We start from the raw sequence: 22,244 nt of genomic DNA on the forward strand, positions 1-22,244 counted from the left end.
AGAAGAAAGAAGAAAAAATTGATGATCACTTTGAGGGGATCGACCTCCTAGGGTTAGTCAAAAGACTTAATAATATTTCATTATCTGTCGAAAAGAAATAGTTACATCCCTATTTATAGAGTTCCACCTAAAGTTTACCGAGACTTAAATTTTTAATAATAAATAAATATTAAATAAATATTTCTAAATAGACTCAATAAATATTATTCAAAAGTAAAAAAAATAAAGGAACCTAATAGTATTAGTAGCATTCGTATTATGATCATATACCAATAGATGTATAGTAATAGTCGATTTTTTTTAGTCATATTAATCTTACACTATAAAGAAACAGTCTAGTGATGATAACTGCAGCTCCAATGCATTCTAACCTTTGCAATCATACACGCCATGGTTATACTTGCGCGGGCGGCTCCTACAAATGCATCAATGACACATTATTTACCATATAATCCGTCATGCATTTTTTGATGTTTGGGTTCGGTCATAAACTCCTATTCTGGTGGGTGAGGCATGTATATATTAATATTATTTTGATATTCGATTTTTATTAAATCTTAAGAGTTTCCATATCTAATAAAAACATGTCTGCTCTTCAATCCAAGAAAACAACCTTATTTGAAGGAGCATCTAATACGTATTACTTCAATCTAAATTTATCAAAAGTTTTATTTTCAATCCTTAGCCACTAAACAATTCAGTTTCATATTCCACTGATTTAGATTTACTTAATTCTTATTTAGATTTTATAAATCAGAAAAATAGGAGAAAAACATCAAATGACGACGATGCTGTGATAGAGTTCTTCTTTGATGGATCCTAAAATTAGAAATTCTATTTTTCAATCCTTAGCCACCAAGCAATGCGGTTTCATATTCTATTGATTTATAACTCAGATTTATTTTATTCTTATTCGATTTGATTTTATAAATTAGAAAAATAGGAAACAAAACTAAAATATTATTTAAAAAATAAAAAATAAATTTCGACTGAATTTTCAATAAATTTTCTGAAATATCGATATCTATAATGGCACCAATTCATATATACCGAACCGGTCATGGACCAATACAATATCGTGGTTCGAAGTTTCATTCCTTGCGCATACATGCACATTCAACCTTCTGTGGGACAATCCATCTGCTACTTATGACATATTCCACCAACAAGAAAAGCAGCTTATTTCATGAACAAACAGCAGAATCAGTGCAATCTGTTGCCTGCTCACGATCTTCTGAGAGCGCACACAGGATATTGAATATCTCTCATCAATTGTACTTGTAATGATAATTCACATCGTTCTCTGACAGACAATTTAGCACAAATCATAACCTTATCATGAAAAAGAATCACCATTTGCAAACAGCCAAACAGATCGCACAAATAGTTTGTGCATGTAAAGCTGAAAAGACAGTAATCAATGGAAGATGTTTTTTAAGAATATGATGTAGAAACTGTCAGGTTAGTCACAAAGCTGCAAAACTCTTGATATGACAAAACCTTCAATTGCACAATTCTGTCATCCCTCAAAGGAAAAAAAAAAGAAAAAAAAAAGCTAAAACACTCTGTTGGGAGGATTCAATACAACAGAAGCTTCCCTATGCTCGGTTTGTGTACTGGCCAGTTCGAGTATCCACCAAGATCTCTTCACCAGTGTTTACAAACAACGGCACATTTATGACCGCACCTGTGTCAAGAGTTGCTGGTTTTGATCCCCCTGCGATTTGTATTTTGTTCACACAAACATTAGATATTCTTCTCACCTGAAGTTTAATATGTAAATAAATGAACACTGAAGAAATGTTGGTGGTGATACATTAAACCCATTCAACTATCCTCCCTGACCACAATTATAACCTTCATGTTTCCCTTCATGGAAAATGAATGTGCAACCTTTTTTCAACAAAAAAGGGGATGTGAACACTGTTCCAGTTAGAACTTCATTTTGCATATTCCGAACAGAGCTCTATTTTGTCTTAAACCAAAATTATCTGAAGTAGTATGCCTCCAATTGTACAAAATGTGGAGAAGCGTCAAGGAAAATGAACCGATGATGAGATTATATAACGACCAAAAAATTGTGATACGATCACGTGAATGCTTTCTAGATCTTTTAGGAATTGTAAGCATGCACAAACGGTGGTAGGATTAGCTACAAGACAAAAGTAGAGGCACTCTATCGATAACTACAAGAAGAAAATTTGCATATAACCATATGAAAGGGCTCTGCAAGACAGTTTCACTTGTCATCTGTGTTACATGTGGCAACTTAATGACGTTAGACAGCAGTTTTGGGACGTTTATATGCAAATAAATATTCTATCCAGTAGTGGTTGAATTAATGCATCAAAACTAAAAAAGAAAGAAAGCAACATCTATTCAGTTGAAAGAATCAATTATTAGCAACCTTTCTGGACCAAAACTCGATTGTTAAATTGCAGAATCAGTAAGAAATCATTATATAAATCTCTCTCCTAAAGTACCTTGTGCAGTGTCACCTCTTACACCAGGATCCACTTCAACCACCGTCAGCTTAACTATGATGGGAAGTTCAAAATCGATAACCTATATAATTGTTCCACATTAGTTGATCTGAAACTTATACATCTTACAAGTGTAAATGCATCAACCAAAAAGGATTTCAATAAGAGACAAACAGGAAGGCAAAAAGATGAAGAGCCCCCAGCCAAACCCATAATCCGAGCACCCAACATTTTCCTGTTTTCACATAACAATAACTAAGGTGTGCATAAGCCACAAAGACCATGGTAGAGCAGAGACAAGGAATACCCGTCCATTCCAGAAAACCACATTACAGTCCATACCCTCCTTCAGCCATTTGGTCTTTTCACCAACTTCTGCTTCAGTCAGACGAGTTTCCTCGTAGGTAGCCTGTCACAAATTATCACATCAAGATATCTGCTATATCTTGTGAAGATTCACATATGTAATAGCATAAAATGAAAAGGGAGTATTTCAAAAGTATCTCATGTTTCAACACTGTCAGCCTTATGTGCAATGAGGTCACTGAGAAAATATATAAAAGCAGGTCAGTTATTTGAATGCTCTAGGTTAAACACCCAACTTTTAGTTTCCTGGACCAATATCAGATGAGGCATAGGCATAAAAGATAAGCTTCTCAGTTAAAAACCTGAAGCCAAGTATAGATTCAAGCACAAAAAACCTAATCAAGTCTAAGTATAGAGGTCCTCAACTCTTTTCTATTTTAAAATTAACTACTCCACCATCCTTTAGTTTGATTCCATAAAATAAAATCAAGTTGTCAGGTGGATAATCATGTATTTCCTAGTTTTCTACTGAACTGTTTAAACTCTTTTAATTCCTTTTGTCCTCAACTGATGACAAATCTTTCCAGAACTGTGCAATCTCTAAAAGTATTCTATCAGTAATGCCCAAGATAAACAGTTCCTGGTTCCACCGTGCATGCATTCTGCAAATAGGCCTCCATATGCATTATCAAAGAAAGAATTTTACCTAGATTTGCTAATAATTTATCAAGTTGGTTTTTGTTCTTGTCATGGAGACTGCCCTCCTTGAGAAATTAAGGGCTGACATGACCAAAGTGGACCTGTTGTCTTTTGATCACTCTTAACACATGCAAGGCGCTTCTAACCCAACTTTACTGGTCTATTAAGAACAACCACTTGAAGAGATCCTCAGATAAAATGTTGATATATAACAAGAATGAGATTCATATCACCTATTCCTAAAAATGCAGCTCAGTGATCACAAGATTCCTTAAGAACTCATAACCAGGCTCCCAAAATGAAATGACAGCAATGGAACAACTAGTTGGCTTCCCAAGATGCTTTAGAATCATAAATTCTCATCCAAGTTATAACTACCAACAAAAGGAGAAATAAACTTATTCCTCAAGTAGATCGATGAGCAAATCTAAACATTGTTATCAGAAGGTGTCATAGAATTTAGTATGTGATCCTATATCCAAGTTGCAGACAAGAACCGAGAACACTGAATTACCACAACAGAGTGATATACCTACTTTACACCTTCATCAGTCAATCAATGCATCATAAATATTTTCTCATAGAGACTATGGTTGTCCTTGACGTGTCATGCCAGATCATGTTAGTCATGGTAAGCGCAAAATCTTATCATGCCATGCCAAAACGTGACACAAATCCAACTGGGCAATTTGTATTAATCAGAATGCATCATCATGGCAATGTAATCGACAAAATGGAGAAGCATATATACAGTGGCAGATACCATCATATCATGCGCACACTTCGATAAGGTAAAAGATGAATGAAATGAATCATCTTTAAAAGTGTAGATAAATTAAACTATTCTATCATTCATTTGTGTCATAATTGCAAATGCGAAGGAATGCAAATTTGTACCAGATCCATGAACACAAATTGGGAGCCATCCTTGTATGTGAACTGTTTGGTTTCCTTGGCAATATTTGCTTCTTGAATCTGTCACAGCAGGGTACCACAGGGCATTAGGTCAATAAAAGAAACAAAAAAGAAAAGGAAACAGTGGACCAGCCTAAACATTTTACAAAGAAGAAGTAGTGTAAACCAAAAGCAATGAAGCAAATAACCCTACAAGGCCTGTCATGCATTACACTGATGCGGAAACACAAATTTCAGAAAGACGCCGAGGTTGTGTTTCAGTATGAACTCGGATTTACCGTGCTTCCTGCTCGGAAGGTTTTCTCAACCGTGTTGCCTGTTATGTAGTTGCGCACTTTCGTTCTCACGAATGCTGCCCCCTTTCCAGGTTTCACATGGAGAAACTCTATCAAGTCAAACCAAAAACCAGAATAAAGTTAACCAGAGGGATGACTGCGAAGTTCGACGATGACAGCAACATTACACGGGAAAAGAACACTCTCTATAGTGGAGCACAAAAGGAAGCGATACCGAGAACCCGCCAGGGGGCGCCGTCGACTTCAATGTTGGACCCGACCTTGATGTCGTTGCTGGAGAAGGCGTAGATTCCTGAAAGATGAGGGAGAAAAAGAGGGAGAGAATCAGCGATGAGGGGCAATCACAGGGAGGAGAGAGCTTCTGGCTCAGAACTACTATCATTACTAGGGAAGGAGGAAAACTTGGAGCGCAGAGGCGTGAAGGACAGGGTGCGAGCCCTCGCCATCGGCAGCATGGGGAAGGGAGAGGTCGGCGAGCAACGGAGCAGCCGAGCGTGGGAAGAAGAGAGGTGGAGGGAAGCCATTGTTGCCGTTCACACTCCCCTGGCGGTGTCCTCCAACTCACCGTGTTAATGATAAGGGCGTCCAGTAAACACATAATAATTAAAATTTTCCCTCTTTTCTTTCCCTTCTTTTCTACTCGAATATTTTCTCGACCGTACGATTCGTAAGCAAAAGCGATGAACGGTGATCATCAGTCCGGTTCCCTTCCCGCATAGGCTAGGGCTAACACGATCGACGGCAGGATTGACATGCACGGATCATGAAGCAGCTACAACGATGGACGAACCACCAAGCAAATTCGTCAGCCGGCCTTACCCCATCCGAGACCAAAACTTCAACCAGAGCCTGACTATGACGAGATATTCATACTTTACTACGGACATGCATGAAGAATGGCTGCAGAGACTCATAACACAAAAGAACATGGAATACTTGAGATAAGAAGATTTTATATATATATATATATATATATATATATATATATATATATATATATATATATATATATATATATATATATATATATATATATATATATAATTGGTTGCAGAGACTAATTGCACAAAAGAACAGGGAATACGTGAGATTAGAAGATTAGATTTATATATAAATATATATATATATATAAATATTGGATAAGCATGATTTTTTTTCCTGTATTCCATGTGAAGTATACCGCCTTCGGTCAAAACCAAGAAAAATCATAAATTTCCATCGCCTACGCACTGCTACTACTGCTACTACCTGCCTTCTTTGCAGCAAAGAGTTGACGAAGGAAAGAAAGCTTGCCTCCCCTCCGTGGGGAGGACGTCGCTGTGATGGCGCCGCGGGTGTTCATCACGGCAGGCACAGCGTCGGGTTCTGGTGAAGGCGCTGGTGGAAGGGTATAAAGGAAGGCGTTTAGCATGCGAATGATCTGGCTGAAGCTGGGCCGCGTGCTGGGATCCTCCACCCAGCATGACTGCACAATGAACACGAGCTCCGGTGGCGTGTCTTCAGGCAGCGGTGGGCGCATTTGCTGCATGGATTTCCCGGAGCAACAAAACAGTAAGTTCAAGTCAGCAATCAGTAGTCCGGTGATGGGGTAAACAATCACAGACAGTGCATGCACGACAACTTTGATCAATATATCTAACACAAGCATTGTAATTCTTAGAACTTAAAACAAAATTCCAAAAGTCACTCGCAAGATTATAATAGGCATCATCGCCTGCTAATCAACTAATCAGATTACCTCAAGGACTTACGTATATAAAATACAAAGTGATTGGCTAAGACAAATAGTCCATTATAAAAGCCCCATATAACATTTAACAGAAGTATCATCTAATTTTTGAACCCCTTTGTTGTTCAACTCTACATGTAGAAGAAAATTACCTCTAGATAGAATCCACCAGGGTATGGTTCAAACCGAAACAAAACCAGTCAAGCATCAAAACCAAACTGGGTATGATTCGACAGTTCCAAACTGAACCGAAATCGGGTTCTGACGGTTCAGTTCCAAACAAGATTAAAAAACAAGTGGGTTCCAGGGTGCAGTAGTTATCACTCCAAGCTTAATGACCGGTTCAAAACTCGGGGAAGTAATTTACTTTTTCTTTTTTTTTCTTTTTATCAATCAAAACTGATGGTTTGAACCGAAATCAGATCCGCCTAGTACTGGTTTGGTTTCGGTTCTGAAATCAAAACCGGTTTTGGAACCATGATCAGGGTACCTCTAGAAAGTTATATTCAACAAATTTTTCTATGATACGGTGGAGTAATATCATTTACTGTTGTAGGTGATCAACGACTAATGGCTCCAAATCAGCAACCCCAATAGTATATACTGCTGTGCAAGTATTTGCCTCTTATTTTTCGTTATTTCTAAATGAAATCGTAATGAAGCCCCAAGGGTTTATGGGTGCTTCAAAGATTAAACACTAGATAAAGGGTTCACTTGACAACCACCTGACTACCAATAGATGATAATCTTAGAAGTAATAGTAATGATGCTTAAAAGCAAGGATTGCTATACCACTCAAAACGGTATGGTACGAGCAGTACATACTAGTCTGGGAGTGGGCCAGTACGTGGACCACCCCTGTTTCAAACGATCAGATTAAAAGAATAAAAAATCAGAAAAGTGGCAGGGTCCATCCAACTCAGCATTTAAAAAAAAAAACAAATTAGGGCTCGTGTTCTAACACAAGCCCTCTTCTTGCATACAATGCCACTACTTCGCCACTGCAACTGCCAGTGTTCATTCTTCTTCCCACGTATGTTCCCACCTCTTCTCCTCTTCTTCTTCCTTCCTTTTTTCTTCCACTGCTTCTTTCTTCTTCCTCCACCTCTTCTTCCCTCTTCCTTCCTCCTTCCTCCTTTTTCTTAATCTGTTCCTCACCATCCATTCCTCTTCTCCCTCATTTTCTTCCTCTGTAAAACACCGATACATATATCGATGTACTGTGTCAGTACACTAATACTGAAAGGTATGTATCAGTCCAACAGATAGCTGAAATGGTGAACCTTGCTTAAAAGCACCACCAAATGTGATGCAGAACCTCCACATATAAATGGTGTATGGCTCCTGGCCAGCACATCATGTAATCCCATATGCTTTAAATATTAATTATATATGGGCCATGAGGTCTAAGAATCCCACTCAACTTTATCAACTTGTATCCTAAGATGTTTCAATTTTTCATTTCTATGTGGCCGTTTTACTTTCCCTTTTTAGCTTCCATTGTCTGTTAATCTAAATAATTCCTTTAATTCATTAAAAACTCATATGCCATCCAATCACCCACACCGTTGAGTATAAAATTAAATGAATCAACTCTGAGGAACTTCTTTAGTTCTCCATTTTGCTCTGCTTAAATAATTCTCACTGACATGTCAGGTGGAAAAGCCTTATCCCTCAATCTTGCACATATTGATTATGGAATCGACTCCATTCCTAAAAAATATTTCATGCTTGTGCAGCTTAGTCAGTTGCATTTTAGTTGAAATTTTATGAGATCGTAAAGCACCACATTGCAGCTGATGCATCCATGTACATGTTCACAAAACGAAAGAATCACTAGACTGCAAAGTAAAAGCAATACAAGCCCTCACAGATTATTTACCAACCAAATTACTAGAGGCAACTAGTTCGCAAAGTAAAAGTGAAAAGAAAAAAATCACAAGCATTGCACATCATGTAAGCTTGCAGCAACACATTTTCGTTTGATTAGTTTTATATGGCCAGTAATCTAATCCAATGGATGCACCTCTCTACTACTACTTGCAATTAATAAACAAGTCTTCTCATCCTTTATCTACCATGCATTCCCCATGACATTTACTGAAGCAAAAAATAGGTGATAGCTCTTGGTGGGGGAAGAAAAAAATAAGCCTACAAGCATTATCATGAAATTTATATGGTTTAAGTTGACAATGGAAGCATCACAGATCATAGTAGTATAACCAATTGTAGTTTGAAGTATATTGTCTTCCCAGCAATTAGTACAGATACAGATAAAGGCAGTCCAACAACATTACATACTATCGCATGCTAAGCTACAAAGCAGTAAAGATGAAAACCAGAAAGCACTAATCATTAAACAATGATAATCAAGTAAATCTTCAGCCGACAAGTGAGGCAAAACTTATAAAGTTCAACTGATAATAGAACAAGTGGAGGTCTACAAGTAGGATTAAGTTAGTTACTTTTCGATTATGCACCTCACTTTCTTCTGCAAACTATAAAATATTATTGCAGATTTGATTAGAAAGAACTTTATAAACCTCCAAGACTGAATCAAGACACAGTAAACAAAGGAAATTGAAAGGAGCAACATGCTAACCTTAAAAGCAGCAGCATAAGCAGCCTGCAAGTTTGACATGCCTTCAAATGGCATTCGATTGGTCAACAACTCCCACAATACAATGCCAAAGCTGTAAACATCAACCTTGTTGGTGTAGTGCTTCTTCTCACCACGACGCAGAGTAACTGTACTATATAACTGCAACAGCACAATAGAAAGAAGAACCATAAGCAAAATAGCAAATAACTCTAGGATTGCAATGGAGAAGATTGAGAAAATTAATTGAAAGCATTGAACCAGCTTTAATGCTTTGACTGATTACACTTTTAACTGTAAACCAATGCTGTGAATAAACTTAGTCCTGAAAATCAAAATAACTATGATATGAGCAACAAATCCTAGCATACCACCAGCAAAGACTTAAAACATATGTAAAACTGAATACAATTTTTATTCACAATTTGTCTACAATTTCTAATACACAACCAGCAGATATCACAAAAAGTTCAGCATATAGCATATTCTATAATCTCATTCAAGCCATAAGCACCAACATTGGTGATTTACTTCAATTAAGGTTTGCTAGGTTTTATTTGTAAACTTAAGTACCGACATGAATTTTTTGTTAATAAGAAAAAGCTGTAGAATAAAAGGATAAGCATACTGAGTACTGGCAAAGTTTTAACAGTTCGACTTGCTCCTTGGTAAAGCATATGAAGAACAATGTAAGTTGTGGAGAAAGCTTGATAATTATGTTAATATAAACAAATGGCAGTTACAATCCAGAAACAAATAAATAAGCTACTTCCTAAGAGTATATTAAGAAAATCATGGAGAATTCAGAAACATAGGAAATGACTCAAAACAGCCATCTGTAAGGTGACGTTCTTCACACCATGTCATCTAAATCATGGGTTATGGACTAACACTATGACAATTTTTGAAGCATGCAAAACTTTTAAATAGGACATGTCCATTAAGATCCTCATATCCTCTACTTAAAACTATATGTGCGTGTCCAATCACCACATATTTCCCAAGACACCAAGAAAAAGGAAATTAGATGTTAACAAGTAACAAATACATGATAACCAGTGAAGTCAATGGTGTATCACCTCAGGAGCCATCCATCTGTAAGTTCCAGTTTCGGCAGTCATCATCTCAGTAACTGTTTCTTCTCTTGCAAGTCCGAAATCAATAAGCTTCACATTCTTCTGGTTTGCCGTAAGCAACAAATTATCTGCACATTTTCATTTATTAAACTATACACTCATGCACCAAAAGGAACAAAAACAACAATAACTATGATAACATGCTGCTCACAGATAGGCAACACTCATACACTCAGCGAGAGGCAATCTACATCATGCAGCTCACAAATTTCATTAACTATGATAACATGGTACTCATGGTCATCACTATACCAAACTTTGATGTACAGTAACATCATAAAGTATTATTTGCAGAATCACTTTGTGATCCCTACCAAAAGTGTCCCATGGCAGCAATGAGATGCATAAGTTGCCAATTTGAGAATGCACATATAAAATGTACTGCAACTCATTAACATGGTGACCTATTCCATTTCTTTAGCTTATGTATACAATTACTATCAAACTACCGAAAGAATCAAAGAAAAATTAAATATTTGTTATCTTAACAACCAAATCAGACTTATTATCTAATGACTACATAAAGCATTTTGAAGTACCAATTCTGCTTTGCAAACAGTAAATTAAAAAGGAAAAAAAAAATAATTATATTTTCTCACAAACTACATACTGTACCTACATATGTATTTACAGATGCATACACATAAATATAGTTATAAAAAGGGTGTTTCTTATTTTTTCAAGAAAAGAAAGGAACAGCATTACATTTGATATACCTACATATGTACTAATACATGGATACACAAACAGAGATACAAAATAATGGATGTAGACATTTCAAAATACAAGAACACTCCTATACTTTTGAAAGCAATTTGTCCTCCAAATCAGACGTGTTTTATGGTGGCAACTGGCAAATAACTTTTGTGCAAGACAATAAAAATTTAACAGTTGAATGATTAAGATTGTAGTGCAAACAAAACCACAAGACAGGTACCAACCAGGTTTCAGGTCTCTGTGTATAATCCCATTAGCATGTAAGCAGTCCATTGCACGAGCAATATCAAGTGCAAAGCTAATTGCTTTATGAAGATCTACTTGTTTGGGACGAATGCTGCTCAAATATTTCTTCAATGACATTCCTGGAAGCAGCTCCGTGGCAATCACCATGAAGGGGTCCTTGCAAGCTCCAATGAACTTCATGAAAGAGAGAGAATAGTTGAGGCATAAAATTGAAAAGAAATAGAAGAAAGAATGAAATAGGAAGGCCAAGACCATGGACTTGAAACTATTATATGTCAGAAATCATCAGCAAATTAAGAATTATTGAGCAGACACTCACCTTGACAAGATTTTCATGTTGGACTCTGGACATCATATTTACTTCTCGGATAAAACGAGCTTGAAGAGTTACCTTCTCATCAGGAGTACTGCCACCATTGAGAACTTTGATTGCCACAATTTGGTTGTGGTACCTGATTGATAGAAGCTGATATGAATTACAACAACCAGAATAATGCATATACTTGGACAAGTTTTACAAGACAAATTACGATCAGGAAGCTAATAGAAATCCTCATGTTCTTTCCATCAGTCACAATTAAACTGTTAGTTGGTAGGTCTCTAAGTTTAGAAATCCTTATGATCTTTCCATTAGTCACAATTAAACCTTAAATCAGTAGGTCTCTAAGAAGTATATACAATAGTTTGTATATCAATTGTAACAACCTGTGCATGGTTGTACCTATTAAACCTGGTATACAAATCTAAAAGGTGTTAAGTCAGTGAACATGAGCTATTTAGTTCTTAGCTCATGTATTTATACACCTACAAGCAACTAAATGTAATGTACTTCAGCAGAATCAGACCCACATTATTTTAAAATCCCAATCCTTAACTATTAAAAGGATGTTGACCCAAGTCCAGTTATTAAATGCAGTAGTTTATAATTTTTGCAACAATACAAATCCAGTGCGTGAGTTCCAACCAATGCAAGGTCTGAAAAGGGTCCATGTATATAGTCTTCCCCAACATGTAGAGAGGTTGTTTCTGTGTCTTTATTTCGGGTCACATAGATCACAAAGGGCTCACCCTCGAAATTTTACAGCAGCTTTATGGCTAGTGAATCCTCTCTAGTCAGTATGGTACTGCAGACATACATATATCACCAAGAATTTATCAACCACCCATGAGAAATTTTTCATATTCGTGGTAGTTGCATGATGTTCACTTTTCCTTTGGCAGCAACATAGAACATAAAAACTAACCAAGAAACTAAAATCATGTTCTTCATCAACAGAAACCAAATGATATTATAATCAAGGTTCTGCACTTCAAGTATTGAGTCCTTGTCAGTCCATGAATGGACCGACTCGGGTCCAATCTATGCCAGTGTATTAGCAAACGGTATTGCCGATATGTACTGAGGTACAAAGAAGAGAGGCAGTTCATGTTTTGGTTCAAGTCCAGACCAATAAGTATTGCCGGGTCCATTCTGGTCTGGGCAAAACAATAAATCTTGACTATAATTATAAGAAGCCTTCTTTTGTAAAAGTTTTATTGCATTTTTACTTAGCTAGCTCCAGGCCTTGCTCTTGGTTTCAATCTGCTGTTGGTCCCTCCAACTGCAGCTGTAGAAAAATGTGTTTGTTCCCTTAGGACATGCCCAAGATGTAGGGACTGAATTACAAAACTTCTGCAAGTTAAAAGCTAGAAAAGCGAAGAAACTTTGTTATATACAGTCCCATGATCAGGAGTACAATTAAAAAAAACTTTTCATATTTTAAATCAGAAAAAAATGAAGCAATTACATCATAGAATGATCATATTCTCAAATTATTTAAAAACATAAAAATCAGGAGCAAAGTGAAACATCATTGAATAGGTTAAAAATATGTGGGGAGCACTCACAGAATTTTCAATTTTGATTTGCAATTTTGAATAGTTAAAAAATCATCAAATAAGATGTTTTAAATAAAACATAACATCAAATGTATCAATCTTCTGAAGCATCAAATGTGGACGTTTAGATAATAAGTTTAAGAAATAGAAGCAGGATGTACTTTTCTGCATAACAGAGTAACATTCTGAAAGAACAAAGGATAAAAATGAAAAAGCAAGAAATACATTTACTAAGATCCTTCCAACTTTAGCTGCTAATTCTACATTTATGATATGGCTCACTTGGCAATAAATTTCCGGAAAAGACGTGAAATAGTTTGCCAATAGAGGAAGGAAAAAAATTGAGGCGCTTGTCTAGTTGGTTCATTGAACTTACTTCCCCTCGTAGACTTTCCCATGGGCTCCCTCTCCGATTTTTGCTCCAATATAAAGTAACTTTGGGTCGATCAAAAGCTTCTCATCAATATCAAGATGTGCAGCTGGAAAATTTCCATTGGCTCCCAAGGAGTGCCGTCCAAGGGGCAGAGAATCAGCTGCTACCTGGCTCCCACCCGGACGCCTGAAATCCTCTTCGTCTCTCCTACTGTCTCTATAGTCGTCGATACAGCTCATGATTCGGCAAGCACAGCCACAAAACGGTCGCCTACCCGAAGTCCCAAACTCTGTACAGCATCCAAACCTGAGCTCCTCACATCAACTGAAACCAATCCATCCTTCACAAAGAGACGAGAACAGTAGGGTTTTCTTTCAAAGAAACGCCTTTTTTCTCTATTTCATAGAAACTCTAAGCTCTTTACTGAGACATCTTTCTTCATTATCACTCATCTATTCAGAAAGAACAAGCTTTCCCGTCAACCACAACCTCCGAGAGAAGAATCGATCAATTAGACCCTTCCCTCACTAAAAATCTCCATTTGCCCCAGCAAATTATTACAAAACCCTAAAGCTTTTCCCCGTCAAACCACCTTTCTTGATATTGAAACTTCGCATCAGCTACTCCGAGAGCACACAGCAAAAGGAAGTAAAAAAAAAAAAGGAAGAAAACATACAACCACGCAATCAGTGCAGCGCTCGAATTCGAATCCGATGCTGGCCACCGCGTCCAAAAGCCGTACAATCGGCGAAGGAATTCACAGTCAAACAGGACGGGGTTAAGCCCCTCGAACTGCGACTCCCGAGCTCCTCTACGCCTGCTGCTGCATCTACAAAACCCTAAAACTCCTAATCCAAGACCCAGCAATCTTTTTCTTCGTTCTATCCCTCTCCAGCGTCAACGAGAAGATTGTCCGACCATGGATCGCTTAGAACAACGGCGGCGGCGGCTCTGCTTTTATACGCTGGAGAGCCGTGGAAATCCCAGGGCCAATCAGAGGCCTCCACCCACGCGGCAGTGGCGGAGAAAGAGTAGATGCCACTGGCGGCCCTTTTCCAATTTGCACCAAGCCGACCCGTTTCCCGTCTTTTCCGTTTCCCTCGGTGAGGACCTTCGTGACTCACGTGTCGACAAGCTGCAGGCAGAGGAAGTGGGGTCGGTATGAATGGGGACGCGCACTGACCGTCCGATTCTTCGATGGGCGGCTGAGAGAACGCGACGGCTAGGATACGATTTTCTTCGGCAGTTAGCCGGTGTTTGTCGTTGGACTTGGACCGGTTTAGGGAACTCTGTGGCTGCATACCGTCCAAAGTACGTAGATACGAAGCAGTTTATAAAGCAAAGACACAAAGACTATTTTGCTACATGATTTTGCAGGCTACTCACACCACAGAGTCAACCGAAGTTTGAGGCCACCACGCTCGTCACAATCAACGTGCAATCCCATTTCGCTTATATAATACTGTACTCTACGCGTCCATGGTGCCATTAAAATACGCCAGTGTCGGTTGCTTGTACAACGGACGACCTTTCGCCTTCTCCAGAGTCAAAAGTCTTACCTGAAATCATGGAAATGATAGTAGAAGCTACAGAAAAAGCTGATGGCTACATCACAACTTAATTAGAAGAGCATGTATATATGATCTTCTATTCATGGTTGTATTGTATCATTTGCAGTCACAAATTTCAAGGCTTTGAAAGCTACTGCTAGCTAGGTAAAAAGGAGAAGAAAGAAAAGGCATGTTAGTAGAAGATAAGCTTGCAAGATGGATAAACAAGTAAAGGAAATCTATGGGAATCCATCACACTGTGACCACCTAATGGAGTGATGCAGAAACATCACCTGTGTTCTCTTTTGTCATTGTTACTCTTGGGTGGAGGCGCACCTTGCTTTGTGGATGTGGATGTCATGAGGAAGTCTAAATGGCCAAACCACTGCTAACATTTCAGGAATTTATTTCTAGTGGGGTTGGGTAGTCACCAATAGAAGAACCGTCGAATGCAAGTACACGTAGTCATATGTTCTACAAGTTGCACTTGGTGTGCATACCATCGTTTCTATCATCAATTTACAAGATGGAAAAGCTATATGGACTCCTGTGTGGTTAATCTCTAATTAATGCTCAGCAGTTGGTGCTGCAGATGTCACCATGTCGGTGAGGGAGATTGAAAGCTGTGCCACCTTTCTAATATGGATCTATCTAACGTAGGACGTCGCCTTCCTTTTAGGTCTGGTTTTCTTGGATAAGCCTTCGTCATGGTTACTGTGTTAGATCAAACTACTATGCAAAAAATAATGAAAGATGAATATATTTTAAATTATCATAGATTTAGAATATGATGTGCACATTATTAATCAGAAATCTCGGATATCATGAATTGCTCGTAGATCTATGTACAAAGATGATTTTTTTTATAAATCTATTTACAGGATCTTTGGGTTATAATCATTGTACAGAGAGAGCATAGAACAAATGATATAAAAATAAGTTAAAAGAGAGAGAGAGAGAGAGAGAGAGAGCAGAGAACAAAGGATATAAAAATAAGTTAAAGAGTCCCTCCCTGAAGCATCCTTTAATATATCATAATCTAATAATTTTTTATTGATAATAGTTTTATCAGAATCTAATTAAAATTTTAATATATCTTATATAAATCATTGTTTCATATAATTTAATATACTAATCATCATGCCAAAGATACTCAGTGATGTTCTTTATTCTTCGTGATTATCTGTGACAGTTTATTTTAAAAAAAATTATCAAATTAGTCTAATTAAATCAGTACTATGAATATTTATTAAAAAATAGGTTAATTGACTTGGGCTAATCCCTAATCCAAAATAAAGGAAGTCCTCATTATATATATATATATTGTCACATCCTGGATTTTTTTTTTTTTTTTTCACACAGGCCAAATAAATAAACATCACTTTATTCATTATCTATAACCATTTATTATAATTCATTTATTCATCAAATTACAAATAGAAAAGTTAACTTCAATAGTCATCCAAGTGGCTCTACCTAGCGGTAGAGGAAGGTTCGCTTTCCACTGGAATCCGATTTAGTACTAGAGGGAGGCTACTCTGAAAATCAAAAACAAAGAAAATTCAGCAATGCTGAGTAGGAACCCCAAAAGTCAAATCAAAATAAATACATGATCAAAATTCAATCAATCATCCCATTAGCGTATATCAAATACCCGAAGGAGCACTCCCCCAACAGTGGATGGAGAGGCTTTATCCTACGGGATGAGTTTGTGTTCTCCCAACAGCGGATGGAGGCAAACTCATATCACACTCCCAACAGCAGATGGAGTGGTGTCCCACACCCGCCAAAGTGGGGACACGTTCCTCCCAACAGCGGATGGAGGAACCGTCCAGCCGCCACGTCTGACGGCCCGCTAATCCCCGAAGGGAATCGCCCTACCTACCCTTGGTAGGGAAATAACATAATCTCACACTAGTCATGTCCATATAGGGATGAAATAACACAATTAAACATTTCTTTCAAATATCATCAATACCAAATAATACAAATTAGCCCTCAATTGACTTGAACTCTAGTTCAATTGGTCTAATTGAACTCAATTTACTAGGACCTAACTGAACCGATCTCTAATCCTTATTTAACTGGTCTGGAACCACCCTAGACTAGTATAATTTGGATTAGATTAGGTTCAATTTAGGTTAAACTAACTTGAATAAGTCAATCAATTTGGAATCACCCTGAATTGATCTAGACTAATTAAGCCTAGTTTAGTTCAATCAATACTTGAGCTCAAATCCAACAATAATATTGAGCTAGATCAAGCCAGCTCATCTACTAGTCATGTGCATTATACATGATTGGGCATGCATCACACAAAGCTGGCCCAACCTTGGCCCATGGACTGGTCATATGCATCGCATGTGACCGCCCATGATGGTTAGGCTGGGTTAGCCTACGGGCCAAGGCCTAATCCGTGGGTTGGGCCTGGCCTACGGGCTGGGCCTAATCTGATTAGGCCTATCCAATAGGCTGTGGCCTGACCTATGGGTTGAGTCTGGCCTGTGAGCAATTTCAATCCAAATAATATATAATTTCATACCGCAACATATATTTATTAGCAATATAAACAAAAAACATAATAACGCATTGAATGGTAGACAAGGAGATAAGCTTTAAAACAAGGAAATAACATTCTAATTTAAATGGAAATCATAATACATTAAAAGACATAAACTTTAATATAATGAAATAACCTTCTAAATTCACATAAAAATCATGCTTTCAATACATATAAAATTTCAACATATTCTAGTCAAATTCTAAATCATTCAGAATAGTATATTCTAAATTTTAAATTAATGAATATCATAAAAGATTTTAGATAATATATTTTAATCTAATAATATTTTAATCCAGATAAGATTAAAGATAAACAGTAATATTAGGAAATATTAGATAAAACATATAATTTTTTTAACATCTTTAAATCTACAATAAAAACTTAATCATGGGTCAACATTATACAAGTGATTACTTTAATGTAATAATAAAAAATTTAACATTTAAAGAATTGATAAATATTTTTCAAACTACAAGCTTTCAACATTCAAAGAATCAAAATAAAAACTAAAACTTTTAAATTTAAGAAAGGTAGGAAAACCTACCTCTTGTCAACAGGGTGTAACTCCTCGTTCCCTTGTCAATAAGGTGTAACTCCTCGTTCCTCCCGCTGCCAGGCTCGACTAGGTGAGGAACGAAGGAGAGAGATCCCTTCCCTTTAAATAGGAGGAGGTGAGCCTCTATTAAGGGAAATAAATTTTAATTTTCATATTTATTTAATATAAATTATTTCTATTTAATATACTACCAAATATGATATCATCATATTTGGAATACTTACTAGTTATTTCCTTAATTCATATCAACAAACAAGGAAGTATATTAGGATTTCCTTAAATTATAATAACAAGTAAGGAAAGAAAATCAATTCCTAACTTAATTATTTGATGTGATTACATTTATCCCCTCCTATAGGAAATTTGGTCCCCAAATTTAGCTTACCTTAATAGAATAGATGAGGATACTGCTCTCGCATATCTTCTTCTCTTTCCCATGTTGCCTCTTGGTCTGAATGGTGTTGCCAACAAATCTTTACCAAAGGTTTAATTTTGTTCCTTAGAACATGTTCTTTTCTTTCCAAGATCTGGGTTGGTTGTTCTCTAAAAGTGGCATCATCTCGTAATTGTAGAGGTTGGTAAGATATGACATGTGATGGATCCCTGATATATCTTCGAAGCATTGACACGTGGAATACATCATGGATGCTAGCCAAAGCCGGGGGCAATGCCAATCTGTATGCCACAGGCCCAACCTTTTGTAAGATCTCAAATGGGCCAATAAATCTTGGGGCTAACTTTCCCCTTTGACCAAACCTCATAACTCCCTTGGTTGGCGACACTTTTAAGAAGACGTGCTCACCAACTTCGAACTCTAGATCTCTTCGCCTTCGATCTGCATAACTTTTCTAACGACTTTGAGATGTTAATAATCTTTGACGTATAATTCGAATATTATCAGCATCTTTTTGAATTAATTGAGGCCCCAAAAGCTTCCGTTCTCCCACCTCATCCCAATATACAGGTGATCTGCACTTTCTTCCATAAAGAGCTTCAAATGGAGCCATCTGTATGCTAGAGTGGTAACTATTATTATAAGAAAACTCAATTAGATATAAGTGCATATCCCAACTCCCACCAAAGTCCAAAGCACATGCTCTTAAGAGATCTTCAAGAGTTTGTATTGTCCTTTCAGATTGACCATCAGTTTGGGAGTGAAAGGCTGTACTAAACTTTAACTGCGTGCCCAAAGATTTTTGTAGACTTCCCTAAAATTTGGAGGTGAATCTTGGATCTCTATCTGAGATAATGCTAACTGGCACCCCATGATATCGAATGATTTCCTTAATATATAAGCTTGCTAGTTTATCCAATGAATACTTCTTGTTAATTGGAAGGAAGTGAGCAGATTTAGTAAGTCTGTCTACTATTACCCAAATTCCGTCATATCCTTTCATAGTCTTGGGTAATCCTATCACAAAATCCATAGTGACTTGCTCCCACTTCCATTCAGGAATCGAAATCCTTTGCAACTTTCTCGCAGGTACTCGATGTTCTATCTTCACCTGTTGACATATCAGACATTTAGAAACAAACTCTGCTATATCTTTCTTCATACCACGCCACCAATAGTTTTGGCGTAAATCTCGATACATCTTAGTAGTCTCGGGATGGATATTAAATTTTGATCTATGTGCCTCCTCTAATAATTGCATCTTTACTGGATGACTTTCGGGAACACAAAGTCGATTGTGGAATGTAATAGAACCATCTTCGGCTTGGAGGAATTCAGGTCTAGATCCTTGAGCTATTTCCTTAACTATCATTTGAAGATATGTATCTTCCTTTTGACCTTCTTTAACATTTTCCACCAAAAATGATTGTGCCATCAAACACACAAGAAAACCTTTATTTGTCTCCGATAAAAATTTAAGTTTTAAGTCTGCTAACTCCGTTATCATAGAATTCCTTTGAATATTCATATAGGCTACAAGACTGTAGGTATTTCTGCTTAAGGCATCACCTTCTTTGTCTCATATTTAAATCTTTCTGTGTGAAAATATATTTGAGACTTTTATGATCTGTGAAGATTTCGAAAGTCTGTCCATATAGATAATGCCTCCAAATTTTCAGTGCAAAAATGATAGCTGCTAGTTCTAAGTCATGAGTAGGATAGTTCTTTTCATGAGGCTTTAATTGCCTCGATGCATAAGCAACTACCCTCTCGTTTTGCATTAGAACGCAACCAAGCCCTTGTAGTGAGGCATCACTATACACTATAAAACCTTCTCCCCTTGAAGGAATCACCAAGATAGGAGCACTGGTTAATTTCTTCTTCAATTCTTGAAAACTTTGTTGACATTTATCATCCCACATGAATTTTATGTTCTTTTGTGTCAACTTGGTCAATGGTGCTGCTATTTTTGAAAAGCCTTCTACGAATCTTCTATAGTATCCAGCCAAACCCAAGAAGCTTCTAATCTCTGAAACATTAGAAGGCTGCTTCCATTTTATCACAGCTTCAATCTTGTGAGGGTCAACAGATATGCCAGTGCTCGAAATTACATGACCGAGAAACATAATTTCATTGAGCCAAAAGTTACACTTACTTAACTTGGCATATAGTTTCTCTCGCCTCAGGACTTCCAGAACTGTCTTAAGATGGTGTTCATGCTCTGCTATGCTTTTGGAGTAGATTAAGATATCATCAATAAACACAATTACAAATTTATCGAGATAAGGGTGGAATACTCTATTCATGAGATCCATGAAGGTAGCTGGTGCATTTGTGAGTCCAAAAGGCATTACTAAGAATTCATAATGACCATATCTTGTTCTAAAGGCAGTTTTCTGTATGTCTCCTTCCCTTATCTTTAGTTGATGATACCCGGATCTCAAATCAATCTTTGAGTATACTTGAGTACCTTGAAGTTGATCAAACAGGTCATCTATTCGAGGAAGAGGATATTTATTCTTTATGGTCACTTGGTTGAGTTGTCTATAATCGATGCATAGTTGCATAGATCCATCTTTCTTCTTCATAAATAGGACAGAGGCACCCCAAGGTGATACACTAGGTCGAATAAAACCTTTGTCCAAAAGCTCTTGGATCTGTTTCTTTAACTCCTCCAACTCAATTGGTGTCATTCTATATGGAGGTTTAGAAATAGGTGCAGTACCAGGTAGAAGATCAATTATAAATTCAATCTGTCTATTTGGTGGCAGTGCAAGTAGATCTTCAGGAAAAACATCTGGAAAATCCTGTACAATGGGGATGTCCTTTAATACTGGCTTCTTAGATTCTTCTCCAGAAATAAAGGCCAAGTATCCCTGACATCCCTTCGGTAATAGTTGGGTAGCACTCAAGGCTGAAATAATAGAAGGGAACATTTCTTGAATCCCGATGAACTTGAAAGGTGGTTGATCTAGAGGTGAGAAAGTAACAGTCTTTCGAAAACAATCGACACTTGCATGGTATGCGGAAAGCTAGTCCATACCCAAGATAGCATCAAAATCTTGAAATTCTAGTAGAATAAAATCTACTAGCAAATCATGACTTTCAATTGTAATAACACAGTTTCTATATATTTGATCAACTATCAAAGAGTTTCCAACTGGTGTTACTACCATTAACGTATTATTCATTGTCTCACGATTCTTATGCAGTTTCATAGCAAAACAAGGTGATATAAAAGAATGGGTAGAACCAGAATCAATAAGCACAGATGCTGGCATTGTTCGGAAATCATTGGGGCGACATCATATGCGTAGCGGAAGAACAAGAAAACAAAAATCCCCGATTCCCAAAAAAGATGTTCGTCGTCGTGCGAAGATTGGTGCGCAAAAAATCCGCAAAACACAAAACTGTGTATAGAGATTGTGTTACCTAGGGAGATCGTATATCCCTGTTTCCTTGCAGATCCTTAGGAGAGGGTGAAGGAGGTCAAGCGTCCTCCTCTCTAGCGGTGATCCACACAGCAGGGTTGCGACGACGCTCCTCAAATCTCCAGGCCTACTCTGAGGTGGAGAGGGAGAGGAGAATAGGAAAGGCAAGCAAAGACTCTAGCCTATGAGGCTGTGAATCCCTCCTATTTATAGAGATCCCGTGTCAAACCCTAATGGGTCCTTCCCTAGTGGGTATTGGATCTACATCCAATAAGACAAGGGCTCCGTCGGATATCTCATATCCGAACCTCTACTCATCGCAATGCCTACCATATGTGTGTGACCCTCTAGGCCCAATATCGAGCTGGCCGTG

At 37.4% G+C, this 22,244-nt stretch overlaps 2 protein-coding genes across 4 annotated transcripts; both read right to left on the reverse strand.

The window, feature by feature from the left end:
* Nucleotides 1-1,417: 1,417 nt before the first annotated feature.
* Nucleotides 1,418-5,514, reverse strand: LOC103999933 (uncharacterized). Of its 2 annotated transcripts, XR_010480304.1 has the most exons (8): nucleotides 5,085-5,495; nucleotides 4,914-4,991; nucleotides 4,682-4,788; nucleotides 4,386-4,463; nucleotides 2,791-2,892; nucleotides 2,658-2,718; nucleotides 2,484-2,565; nucleotides 1,418-1,717 (listed from the first exon to the last, which is right to left on the reverse strand). XR_010480304.1 is itself a non-coding variant. In XM_009421835.3 (7 exons), exons 1-7 carry the CDS (start codon nucleotides 5,221-5,223, stop codon nucleotides 1,599-1,601), a joined length of 705 nt encoding a protein of 234 aa, XP_009420110.1. In that variant the 5' UTR covers nucleotides 5,224-5,514; the 3' UTR covers nucleotides 1,418-1,598. The 2 variants fall into 2 exon arrangements, 1 of the variants encoding a protein (XP_009420110.1); XM_009421835.3 differs by lacking the exon at nucleotides 2,658-2,718 and having other exon boundaries at nucleotides 5,085-5,514.
* Nucleotides 5,515-5,784: 270 nt separating this feature from the next.
* Nucleotides 5,785-14,414, reverse strand: LOC135595192 (serine/threonine-protein kinase STY13-like). Of its 2 annotated transcripts, XM_065085794.1 has the most exons (7): nucleotides 14,054-14,414; nucleotides 13,381-13,717; nucleotides 11,446-11,578; nucleotides 11,105-11,300; nucleotides 10,107-10,231; nucleotides 9,031-9,189; nucleotides 5,785-6,221 (listed from the first exon to the last, which is right to left on the reverse strand). In XM_065085794.1, the coding sequence occupies exons 2-7, from the start codon at nucleotides 13,614-13,616 to the stop codon at nucleotides 5,922-5,924; spliced, it is 1,149 nt and encodes a 382-aa protein (XP_064941866.1). In that variant the 5' UTR covers nucleotides 13,617-13,717; nucleotides 14,054-14,414; the 3' UTR covers nucleotides 5,785-5,921. The 2 variants fall into 2 exon arrangements, with proteins under 2 accessions (XP_064941866.1, XP_064941865.1); XM_065085793.1 differs by having other exon boundaries at nucleotides 13,381-14,414.
* Between the last annotated feature and the right edge of the window lie 7,830 nt (nucleotides 14,415-22,244).

This window comes from Musa acuminata, chromosome BXJ1-10 (genome assembly GCF_036884655.1).
Source record: "Musa acuminata AAA Group cultivar baxijiao chromosome BXJ1-10, Cavendish_Baxijiao_AAA, whole genome shotgun sequence".
Taxonomy (NCBI): Eukaryota; Viridiplantae; Streptophyta; class Magnoliopsida; order Zingiberales; family Musaceae; genus Musa; species Musa acuminata.

What these genes read in the sequence shown, in the direction of transcription:
- LOC103999933 (XM_009421835.3), bottom strand. Translation starts at nt 5,223, where the DNA reads ATGGCTTCCCTCCACCTCTCTTCTTCCCACGCTCGGCTGCTCCGTTGC. An exon ending in AATTTGTGTTCATGGATCTG is followed by an intron (nt 2,893 to 4,385) that starts GTACAAATTTGC and finishes AATTTGTGACAG; the next exon opens with GCTACCTACGAGGAAACTCG. An exon ending in TGGTTTTCTGGAATGGACGG is followed by an intron (nt 2,566 to 2,790) that starts GTATTCCTTGTC and finishes ACAATTATATAG; the next exon opens with GTTATCGATTTTGAACTTCC.
- LOC135595192 (XM_065085794.1), bottom strand. Translation starts at nt 13,616, where the DNA reads ATGAGCTGTATCGACGACTATAGAGACAGTAGGAGAGACGAAGAGGAT. An exon ending in ACACAGAGACCTGAAACCTG is followed by an intron (nt 10,232 to 11,104) that starts GTTGGTACCTGT and finishes GAAAATGTGCAG; the next exon opens with ATAATTTGTTGCTTACGGCA. An exon ending in CTTATGCTGCTGCTTTTAAG is followed by an intron (nt 6,222 to 9,030) that starts GTTAGCATGTTG and finishes AAATCCATGCAG; the next exon opens with CAAATGCGCCCACCGCTGCC.